Genomic DNA, 12,113 nt, shown 5'->3' on the forward strand with positions numbered 1-12,113 from the left:
CAAATTGATAATGTTAACTTCTTAATTTGAACTACACAAAAATTTTAAAAAGTTAGCAAACAAATAATTAAAATAGTGTAATAATTAAGAGAAATACTAAAATAATCCTAGCATTTAAGTAATAAAAAACTTATGTATATTTTTTCTAACTAAATTCTATAACTATTTTTTAAATCTTTAATTGGTTCATTGATACTCTAATTATATAAATCGAAAATATTATTATATTAAATTACTTTATTAAAATTTAATTTATAAGTATTAATTATTTAAGTTTTGCTATAATTACATATTATTGAAATGCAATAAAATTTAATTTTAAAATATTTTTATTTTAATTTTCAATTAGAAAAATAACAACGTGAATAATTGAACAAAGAAACCCTCCACTTCATCTTTAACCAAACTTTCCTCTTACCCTTAGCAGCCCTATAACGGCGAGCGAGCGCGACGGTGAGAGGGTGCTACGGTAACAGCGAGCAAGCGCGACGGCAACCGCGAGTGACGACGATGGCGAGCACAGTGATGCGAGTGCGATAGAGGGTGATGCAGTGCGAGAGAGTGCGACTTAGACCACTGGAGCCTTAATCAGGTGAGTATTCTTCAAAAACGCCCTCCGTACGAACTCGTAAAATCGCTTGCAAACTGGCGAGTTCGAACGAGTTTACCGATTCTACGTCTGATTTTACCGATTCTACACGAAAAACGAGCTTATTTGCGATTTGACTTGGAAGTCATGAATGGACACGTAAATTCATCCGAGTTAACGAGTTAACGAGTTAACTCGCGAATTTGATAACATGGACACGACCTCCGGATGTCGGACTTTGGGGTCGCGTGGATCCAAGTGGAACACATACCAACATCATACACAAGCCCTTGTTGATATGTGTTTTTAATCCACGACTATAAATGCAAGGCAAAATAGGGAAGTTAGTGGTGAACTATTCTCCAAAGAGACTACATAGAGTTGCGGAAGAGAAGCTGATATCCCTATTAAGCTCATGCGAAACGTGCGAGCGGCTGCACAAGATTCAAGCTCAAATAGTCACCTATGGACTCCAGGGCAATGATTACGTCACCCCTAGTTTCATCACAGCGTGCATGCGTCTCGGTAGAATTGATGACGCACGAAGAGTGTTTGACACAACGGTGCAACCAAACGGCGCCACTTGGAATGCCATGTTTCGAGGCTTTGCTCGATTGGAGTGTCCCTTTGAAGTCGTTGTTTTGTTTGCACAAATGCACCGTGCCGGTGCTTCGCCGAATTGCTTCACTTTCCCAATGGTGGTGAAGTCGTGTGCTCAGACGAACGCAGTTAGAGAAGGAGAGCAGGTTCATTGTGTGGTGGCCAAACGCGGTTTTAAGTCGAACGCGTTTGTGGGAACCGCATTGATTCACATGTACTCCGCGAGAGGGGAGGTGTTCGTTGGGGATGCTAACAAGGTGTTTGGTGAAATGTGTGAAAAGAATGTCTTCGCTTGGACTGCGATCATCACTGCTCATGTCGCGTGTCGTGACATGGCTTCTGCCAGGCGTCTTTTTGACCTGGCGCCGTTGCGTGATGTGGTGTTGTGGAACGTTGTCGTTTCAGGGTACATCGAATTGGGGGACATGGTAGCTGCAAGAGCGCTGTTTGATAAAATGCCGAACCGCGATGTGATGTCGTGGAACACCGTCTTGAACGGTTATGCCTGTAACAGTGAGGTGGAATTGTTCGAGAAGCTGTTTGATGAAATGCCTGAGAGAAATGTTTATTCTTGGAACGGGTTAATTGGAGGGTACGTTCGGAATGGTCTCTTTAATGAAGCTTTAGAGTCTTTTAAACGGATGTTGATGTTACCAAAACAAGAAGGGGAAGGTGGTGATGTTGTGGTCGTCCCCAATGATTACACAATTGTGGCAGTGTTGTCTGCGTGTTCCAGATTGGGGGACCTTGAGATGGGTAAGTGGGTGCATGTTTATGCAGAGAGTATTGGGTATAAGGGCAACTTGTTTGTTGGAAATGCTTTGATAGACATGTATGCAAAATGTGGTGTTATAGAGAAAGCACTTGATGTGTTTAATTGGTTGGATGTGAAGGATATAATAACCTGGAACACCATAATTAATGGCCTTGCCATGCACGGTCATGCAGATTATGCTTTAAGTTTGTTTGAGCGGATGAAGAGTGCGGGAGAGAAGCCAGATGGTGTTACATTTGTTGGGATTTTGTCTGCTTGTACGCATATAGGGTTAGTGAGAGATGGGTTTCTGCATTTCCAATCAATGGTTGATAATTACTCAATTGTGCCTCAGATTGAACATTATGGATGCATGGTGGATTTGTTGGGAAGAGCTGGTCTTATAGATCAGGCTGTGGATTTCGTGAGGAAGATGCCAATGAAACCAGATGCGGTTATATGGGCGGCACTGCTTGGGGCTTGTAGGATGTACAAGAATGTGGAGATAGCAGAAGTGGCACTTGAGCATCTCATTGAACTTGAACCCAACAACCCTGCAAACTTTGTCATGCTTTCAAACATATACAAGGATCTTGGAAGATTGGAGGATGTTGCTCGGTTGAAGATTGCAATGAGAGATACCGGGTTCAAGAAATTACCGGGATGTAGTGTTATTAGGTGCAATGATAGTGTGGTGGAATTTTATTCCTTGGATGAGAGACATCTTGAGACAGAGAGTATATATTGGACATTGAAGGGATTGACAACTCTGTTAAGATTGAATGGATACGTTCCAAATCTTGTAGATGTTGCTCATGGAAACTGAACGAGGAGAGAGTCATCTTAAGGGTACTCAATTCCTCATGAATTGTGGTTCAACATTTGAAATATCCACTAACTTTTACAGACCAACACCTATTCTTCAAATTCTGGGTCTGTTTTGAATCTGTGAAGAGTTACGTGGTAAATTTCACATCTTTCATCCTGTTGCTGCTTATTGTCAAACTCAGTTATTGTCAAATTCTTGGTATTTATATGAGCAATTTGGCAATAGTCACTTTTGTATGTGGTGACAACCTCCATCTGGCTTTTTCTTGGATGACAGTGCATTTTTGTTCTCACTTGCAATTTGTTGCCTTCTAATGGAGATTGTTTACTCATGTTATACTGAGACGACCAAAATAGTTTATGTAATAGACAAACTTCACCTCACGAGCTAACTTTTGAGATTGAGTTACATCCTAGTATGTTGATCAGATCACTCATAGTGTTCTATTATAAGTGGGGAACAACCTTTTGACTTATACACACACATATATTTACGTATATTTTTTTTTGTCTAAAATTGGCTAGATATTTGATACAGATTCTTTTTTGTGTAAGTTTGTTCTGTGGTTTTTATACAATGAAAAAGGGTGATTGTAAAAGTGAGGGATTGATTTAGGAACGTTGAGAGAGGGGATTGCCTTACCCTTCGCTTGGTTGCTTCATTCATAATGGTAGGCGATGATTGCTGGAAAAGTGTAACTTATAACCTAAAATGGTTGAAGGAGACCAGTTTAGATAGAGTGGTAGTACTGGAAGTCTTAATTGCTGGCTAACTGTTTTTGCGTTTTAATTTCTTGAAGGTTTCTGGCAACAAGCTGTTAAGCAGTGTTAAATTAAATAAAAACTTGTTATTGAAGTGTTTAATAAATACACCTTACTAAGTGTTTTTAATTGCTCAAAACAACATGTATCGAAGTGTTTTTGTATTTTTTTACTTTTGGGACAGTAAATATATATATATATATATATATATATATATATATATATATATATATTTTGAATTAAAACTTTATAGTTGCATATTCTCAATCAATGTTATCTTCACAACTAGTTATAGTGTTAGTGTTTGAGTATCCTAATTTGTAAAATCAATTAAGTCTGTAGACAAATATGAATATGATTAATCAATTTTTGATATTACTAATGTGTTTTAACTTAGAAATTGCAATTAGAAGTAGCTACTTTTGGTGTCGCTGATGCCCTTGCTGGTATGAGAGCTCATCAGAGGATGGCTGAGTTTTTTATTCCACCACTTGAAAGCTTTGGATTTTGCTTGGGGCATCAAGCTTCTTCTAGCTAGCTTTGTTGCTTTCTGTTCTTTGTCTTTTTTATTTCCCTTTGTACCAAGAAAAAGAAGTAGTTAGTTTGAGGAGTGAAATAGCTAGTTTGTTCTAAACAAATTTATGCAAGTATTCATTTTGAAATGAAATAATTATTCATTTAGAGATTGAACCTTGCTCAAAGAAGACAAAGTGTCCTGAATGAACCGATTTATTTGTTATCCTTTGGCAAAGCTAGATCTGAAACATGTTTGCAAGTTTTAAGCTAGCATATCTCTCTATGGTGATGATTTCTAATTTATGCGTGTTTTATTGTTTGTAGTTCATCAATATTTACTACAGTATGCTTCTTGATGCAGTTTTTGGCTATGAACCACGTTCAGTTTTGCCAATTGGAGTTGTTGCATTAGAGGACAACATGGGTTTTATGCCTCTTCCCAAAATAAAAGTTCTTGCTAGTAGTGCGGTGAGATTTATGTAGACCCTTTTTTGTAAGAAGCTTATTGAGGATATAATTTAAAATTTTTCTTATCACACTTGACAAATAGGTTTCCTACACGCCATTTTTGAGACATATGGACTTGGATGGGTCTGACTCCAGTGACAAAGAAAAGGTTTACCTCTCTGTTGGATTCTGTCTGCAGTTGTATCATAATACCTGGTGGAGTTCAAGAAACATTTCTCATGGAGCATGGTTTTGAGGTACAATGTTTTTCTCTGTTCCTTTTTAGTATATTTTTTTATTTGTATCCTTTTTTGGTAACTGAGTGTTTATTCTTTTAGATATAATATTATAACTGATGTGAAATTGTAGTAATATGTTTGGTACAAGCATTTTCTCTTGCTATGCAAGCACTTGGGCTACATTGCCATTTGAATGGTGCTTGTTTGATAGTCTTAACTAGCACTTTAATTTCTTCCCCGTTTGATATTTCATGTCTAATTTTGATGGAAAGGTGGGAAAATTACATTCTCTTGATTCATTTTATATATGTTATAGATCTAATATTAGGATCAGTAACCTGAAAGTTTCAGCTATGGAAATATGACTTGCCAATAACTCTAAAGGTGTACTTGATTCTTGAGATTTGAGTAATGTAAAATAAGAGAGATTATATAATTGGTGATTATGCGTATTCTCCCTACGCTATGGAACAAGGGTGATCAAGCTTGCATGTGAAGCACTAGACTTGTTGTTAAAAGAGATTGGCCTAATTATCTTAACCACAAAGGGATCTGAATTGATTACCAAGCTTTTATTTGGTTTAAGATGAATCTTGAATAAATCTTTAGGTTTTAAAGCTCAATTAATCAATTTCACAGCTCTGGGTTAATGGACTGTTTAAATCAATCAAGAAAGATTAAGGGAGAGCAGAAGGAATCAAGACACACAATTTATACTGGTTCGATTCAAGGCGAATCTACATCCAGTCTTCTCCTAAGTGACACACTTAGGAGGATTCCACTAAACAGAAAGATCCAAGAATTACAAGCACACCTATGTAATTCTAACCCCCAAAACCCAAGAACTTGATTCATTAATCAAGAACTCCCCCTAGGAGCAATGCATCCACACAATTGCACCTAGGCCTACACTTCAAGCACTGAAACAACTGTAATCAGAAATACAGTAAACAAAATCAAGAAACGAATACACCTATGCTGTGCGGATTTGACAAGATGCTCCTTGATTCAAGCAAGACCCATCATAGTAGAATCAACTATCAATCTTCTTGGATCTGCACTTGAGTGATCTTCCAGAATGTTCAGAAACTCTGTGACTCTCAGAGTACTCTCTTTCAGATGGAAAACTGCGTGATCTATCCAATTCCGGAACCAGAACAGATTCTAAAAATAACTTTTATACAAAGATTTCTGTGGTCACTAATTGATTAGCAATTTACCTAATTGATTATCGTGAGTATATTTTCACTTCTTTTGTGCCATACTCACATCTAATCCATTAGTTAAAAAACTAATCATATACAAGATTACACAGCAGGCCTAAAATACATTTGATAAAGAGAAGCTATTTGCCTAATGCATATTCCAACTAGACCAAGCTATGTTTTATTCTAAACCAGTAGACATCATCAAAATCATTCTTCATTCATAGGTGAAGTAACTCCCCCTACCAACAATCCTCCCCATTTTTGATGATGTCCAAAACATGGACTGTGATAGGCCTGCCTGCAGCACATTAAGCAAACAACAACAGCAGTACAAGCACACAAAGCAAACAACAGCATAGGCATATAACATATATCATTTTCATTACATACTCCCCCTACCAATAAACCATCAATATATCAAATTCTCCCCCTTTTTGGACATTAGCAAAAAAATCAGACATATTTAGGATGCAATACAGGACAACAGGAAAATTGTATCTAAATAGCGCAACAATGTAAGAGATGCAGCAAGAGATAATGCATAACAACCAGAATGCATAACAATTTCGCATAATGGATTAGCGGGCTCCTTTTGAGAAATTAAGTAGCAACTATGTGATGCAGAACTTAACACAGACTAAGCTTCAGACAGAACACGATAATGGATTAAGGCCAAGGTTAGGCAAGCAGCTTCACAGTTTGAACACAGTAGGCATACAAAGTATGACAATACTAACAACGCAGCAGGTGAAATCAGTAGCACAGGTTAACATCAGAGTGCAGACAACCATAAATCAAATCAGCAATTAAGTATTGCAATATCAGTTTAAATCAGTAGTGCAGAAATTTATGGAAGTATAGAGCAAATAGAAACCAAGACCAATGTGATGGATAAACAAATCCAACAGCAAGAATATCATAGTGCATACAGGCAGTTAAGGATTACAGTACTAGCAGATGACTAATCTAATGAATTATGTAGTGTTCAGAAGCAAATTAGCCATAGTAGGAAAACGATAATCCATTAGAGAATTACCTAATGGATTAATTTATGCAGAAATATGAAAAAAATGCACATTTTACTTCCTTTTTAGTGAACAAACATGCAGTAAATTCAAAATATGAGGGTACTTCAACCAACAATTATACTTGATCACAATAGAAGAGGAACTTTTCACCTTGGCAACGCCTAAAATTTGACCTTTGTTATTAACACCTCTTGTAACATGACCAATAATTGGCTTTGTAAGATATCCTGCAGAAGTTCTTCACATCTCCTTTCATGTGTCTTGAGCATCCATTATATAAAAGCTACATTGTTTTCCTTGCATCAAGACACACCTAAAACAAAGATTAAAGAGAAGATGCAGGTACCTAATTGAACTTGGGTCCTTTCATGTTAGTGGTTTGAGGTGTTCCTTTAGGTACCCATTTGTACTCTCCTTTAGGAACCCCACAATTTTTAAAGTAGCAGGAATTAGAAAAATGGCCAGGTTCAGAACAGTAAGTGCAGATAATAGAGGATGGTTTACTGATGTTGAGGAAATTTCTACACGATAATCGATTAGAGTTGCCATTGTAACCAATTTTCTCTTTATTCAGCACACTCCTTTGAGATCCTAGTACAGCATCTAGGTTGGATCTTCCTAGGGTAAATTTTGAGAGAGTTTTCATCAAATACTCTATCTTTTCTAGCTGTCCTGGGCAGTGCTCACATCTGGACCTAGGATGTTTTTCAGATTTTTCTAATTTCTCCAAGCAAGTTATTAGATTCTCATTTTCCTCTTCTAACTGTTTTATCCTACTCTCAAGCCATTTAATCTCTCCTTTACGCTTGCTATTTGACTTTTGCAGTTTTGTAACTTCCTTATGCAGTTCATTAAATGCATCAAGCAGTTCGTAGTAATTATTTTCCTCATGTTCAGATGTGAAACTACTCACACTGCTTTGGATGATTCTGTTTTAGCCATCAGACACAAATTATTTTCCTCTTAAGTGCTGTCATCAGATTCACTGGATGTGCTGGAATCATTTTCTTCCCAGGCAATGTAGGCTTTCTTTTTCTTCAGGTGCTTCTCTGCCTCATTTTTCTCTTCCAGTTTCTGCTTCATCTTCAGCACAGGGCAATCTGCCTTGATGTGTCCTGTCTTGCCACACTCATAGCAGGTTTGAGTTCCAGATTTGGACTGCTTCTTGTTTCCTGCATGACTGTTATTAGTTTTATTCTTATTCTTCAGAAATTTTGAGAACTTTTTCACCATTAGTCTCAAGGCTTCACTGTCAGAGTTGTAATCATCATTAGAGTCATCTACAGTTTCTGCTTTCTTCAGTTTTGCTGCAGATTTTACAGCATTCTTCAAGGCTATTGTGTGCCTCTTTTCTCCATCCTCTTCTTCCTTGAGTCTTCCAAGCTCTAGTTCGTGTTCTCTTAGCTTCCCAAAGAGTGTAGCTATGTTCATGCTAGTGAGGTCTTTGGATTCTGAAATTGCAGTGACTTTGGGCTGCCATGTCCTGTTTAAGCTCTTCAAGATTTTGATATTCAGTTCTTCTTTGTCAAAGATCTTGCCAAGAGCTAAGAGGTGATTTACTATGTGTGTAAATCTCTTATGTACATCACATATGCTTTCTCCAGCCTTCATTCTGAACATTTCATACTCTTGAATGAGAGTATTCTTCCTTGCTCTTTTTACCTCATCCGTGCCCTCATGGGTGACCTCCAAAACATCCCACATCTCTTTGGCGGATTTACACACAGATACCCTGTAAAATTCATCCAAAGTTAGTGCAGAGGATATAATATTTTTTGGCTCTAACATCATAGTGTGCCCTTTTATTTTCATCCAAAGAACCGTTTTGCCTTCCACAACTTTAATGGGTTGAAAAGGTCCATTAACTACAGCATCCCAGACCCCTTTGTCCACTGATTCAAGAAAAATTTTCATTCTAATTTTCCAAAAAGGGTAGTTTTCACCAGCAAACAGAGGTGGCCTGTTGATGGATGCCCCTTCAGCAAAGGTTTGAGATGTATTAGACATATCAGGATCTTTCTAATCGATTAGCGTGCGATTAACCAGCTCTAGTGCCAGTTGTTAAAAACAAATCTGTCTAATTATCTTAACCACAAAGGGATCTGAATTGATTACCAAGCTTTTGTCTGGTTTAAGATGAATCTTGAATAAATCTTTAGGTTTTAAAGCTTAATTAATCAATTTCACAGTTCTGGGTTATGGGTTAATGGACTGTTTAAATCAATCAAGAAAGATTAAGGGAGAGAAGGAATCAAGACACACAATTTATACTGGTTCGATTCAAGGTGAATCTACATCCAGTCTTCTCCTAAGTGACACACTTAGGAGGATTCCACTAAACAGAAAGGATCCAAGAATTACAAGCACACCTATGTAATTCTAACCCCAAAAGCCCAAGAACTTGATTCATCAATCAAGAACTCCTCCTAGGAGCAATGCATCCACACAATTGCACCTAGGCCTACACTTCAAGCACTGAAGCAACTGTAATCAGAAATACAGTAAACAAAATCAAGAAACGAATACACCTATGCTGTGCAGATTTGACAAGATGCTCCTTGATTCAAGCAAGACCCATCAGAGTAGAATCAACTATCAATCTTCTTGGATCTGCACTTGAGTGATCTTCCAGAATGTTCAGAAACTCTGTGACTTCAGAGGGCTCTCTTTCAGATGGAAAACTGCGTGATCTATCCAATTCCAGAACCAGAACAGATTCTAAAAACATCTTTTATACAAAGATTTTTGCTGTCACTAATTGATTAGCAATTTACCTAATTGATTATCGTGAGTATATTTTCACTTCCTTTGTGTCATACTCACAGCTAATCCATTAGTTAAAAAACTAATCATATACAAGATTACAGCAGGCCTAAAATACATTTGATAAAGAGAAGCTATTTGCCTAATGCATATTCTAACTAGACCAAGCTATGTTTTATTCTAAACCAGTAGACATCATCAAAATCATTCTTCATTCATAGGTGAAGTAACTCCCCCTACCAACACTTGTAAGTTAGAAATACAATGACCAACAAAAAATAGTTAGAATTATTGAGCAGCAATGCCATTAGGCTATTTTATAAATGTACAATAATGAGCCAAGATCTGCTGGGTGTTATCAGTAGCAGTGAAGTCATACCCGTTTGCACACTGTGATGGTTGTAATAAAGAATGTAAAGTAAAGAAATCTTTTGTTTAATATGCCTCATGAAACTGGTGCGATCATAGTCCTGTTTATTTGAAATCTGACATTGGCTGTGCAGTCATTTCAATTTCACTATAGCAATGGGCCCAATGATTACAATCTAAACACCTTGTCATTTTGTATGGTTGCTTTTGCAATTGAATCATTGTAAATCACAAAATTCCTAAAAAAATATGCAAAGAATATATTCAGTACATCATATATGTTTGATAATTTGGTGGCTATGTATTGCCTGATTGTTTTTTAAATAAAGGATGTTTCTACTATTTGTAAAGATAGTCCGAAAAGGGGTTCCAAATAAAATGGGTTTGCAATATGAAACTCCTTTATATAATTTGTATTCAAGCAAGTTAACAATATTAAGAATCATTTGCTTTCTAGATTGCCTTTCTTAAAGCAAGGAGAGGATTTGTCCGGATAGCAATGGAGTTTTGCAGGATGCATGCATTTTACAATCAGCTTTTAGAACTTTTTATGTAGAAGGACATCATTGTTTTTTGTACAGCAGTCATTTGACTGATCTACCAGTATGAAGCTTAAATTACATCGTAGAAGTTGGATATCTGTCAATATTGTTTTACACGGGTTATACTTTCTCTTTTCAGATCTCCGATACCCTTTAAACATCCACTGCATGTGGTGGTGGGTAGACCAATTGAACTCGAGAAAAATCCTGAGCCAACTCCTGAGGATATATTCTGGAATCCAGTAGCTTCTATCGTCTTCTTGTTATAAAAGTCTGCGTTTTGATCTTGTTAATAAGCGTTCATATGGTTTTAACTTTGAAAGGCATATCTTGCCTTGTCCTAAGGTTGCAATCCAAGATTTTCATGATATGGATAAACTATTTTTAAAAAGGTTCTGAACTTTTTGTCTCTGATATTGCTTTCACTTTGTTTTAGGTTGCCAAAGTACATAGCCAGTTTGTTGAAGCACTTCAAGGTCTATTTGAACGACACAAAGGTCGAGCTGGATTTCCAGACCTTGAGTTGAGAATTGTTTGATAATTACACTTGTCTCGTAGGGTAGCCTGTATTTGGGAGTTTTAAAGATGGAGTGGGGTGAGAGGTTCATACTTAATGGAATGAGGTAAAATAATACTGTTGATTTTTGAGGTTCATACACAAAGGTTCATACTTATCATCTGAAATCTTTCTACTTTGGCCCATCAAACCATCAAAAGACAAACAAGTAATTCATCAACAAATCGAATAAGAAGGGGCAAATCAAAAATTTCTATTGTGAACGTCAAAGTTCACATTGGCATTTCTATTTATGGCGCCACAATTAAAAATATACCCATATGAATTTTGCACAGTGAACCAAGAAAATCAAAGTGCAATTCGAGAATTCCACGTGGGACAACCCAAAATATACCCTTTTAGAACTTGCACTATGACCAAAAAGAAAATCAAAGTGCTATTCGTCAGTTCTGTTTAGTGATTATACCCAGCTCAAGTTATATATGGCTTTCAAAATTAGCGGCACACCAACAACTTGGATTTTAAGAATTAATAAAACAGTATATTGTATGCTGTCAAATTCATTTGAAGTCAAAGTAATTTTTTATACTAATAAACTCAATATATAGCTCAATTTTAACATATCAATTGCTCTCACAAACAATCCCCTATCCTTACTATGACGAATAAGTAATTTAAATTGTTCTCCATTAGTCTCAATGTGGATGCACACCTAAGTTACGCAACCAATAGTTGAATTGTAATATCCGACATCATTAGGACTCAAAAAATAGCCACAAACAGAAATAAGCTTTCATCTCACAACAAAATTATAAGCAACAACTCATATATAACCATCTGAAATTTGCATTACGAAGTTGAAGGACTTTTACAATTGGAGGCGCAATTGTTACCCGCTATGAATACAAAGAGGTTCATGAAACATTTTAAAGGGACAATTTTCACAGGTGC

The 12,113-nt window shown here is 36.7% G+C and overlaps 1 protein-coding gene across 3 annotated transcripts; it reads left to right on the plus strand.

Annotated features, from left to right (window-relative positions):
* Positions 1 to 377: 377 nt before the first annotated feature.
* LOC114177735 (pentatricopeptide repeat-containing protein At3g29230-like) lies at positions 378 to 11,329 on the plus strand. Of its 3 annotated transcripts, none has more exons than XM_028063233.1 (5): positions 378 to 2,906; positions 4,411 to 4,517; positions 4,600 to 4,753; positions 10,785 to 10,990; positions 11,082 to 11,329. In XM_028063233.1, the coding sequence occupies exon 1, from the start codon at positions 913 to 915 to the stop codon at positions 2,767 to 2,769; it is 1,857 nt and encodes a 618-aa protein (XP_027919034.1). In that variant the 5' UTR covers positions 378 to 912; the 3' UTR covers positions 2,770 to 2,906; positions 4,411 to 4,517; positions 4,600 to 4,753; positions 10,785 to 10,990; positions 11,082 to 11,329. The 3 variants fall into 3 exon arrangements, with proteins under 3 accessions (XP_027919034.1, XP_027919035.1, XP_027919036.1); XM_028063234.1 differs by having other exon boundaries at positions 378 to 2,898; XM_028063235.1 differs by lacking the exon at positions 10,785 to 10,990.
* Positions 11,330 to 12,113: the final 784 nt, after the last annotated feature.

The sequence above is a fragment of the Vigna unguiculata genome, chromosome 3 (genome assembly GCF_004118075.2).
Source record: "Vigna unguiculata cultivar IT97K-499-35 chromosome 3, ASM411807v1, whole genome shotgun sequence".
Lineage (NCBI taxonomy): Eukaryota > Viridiplantae > Streptophyta > Magnoliopsida > Fabales > Fabaceae > Vigna > Vigna unguiculata.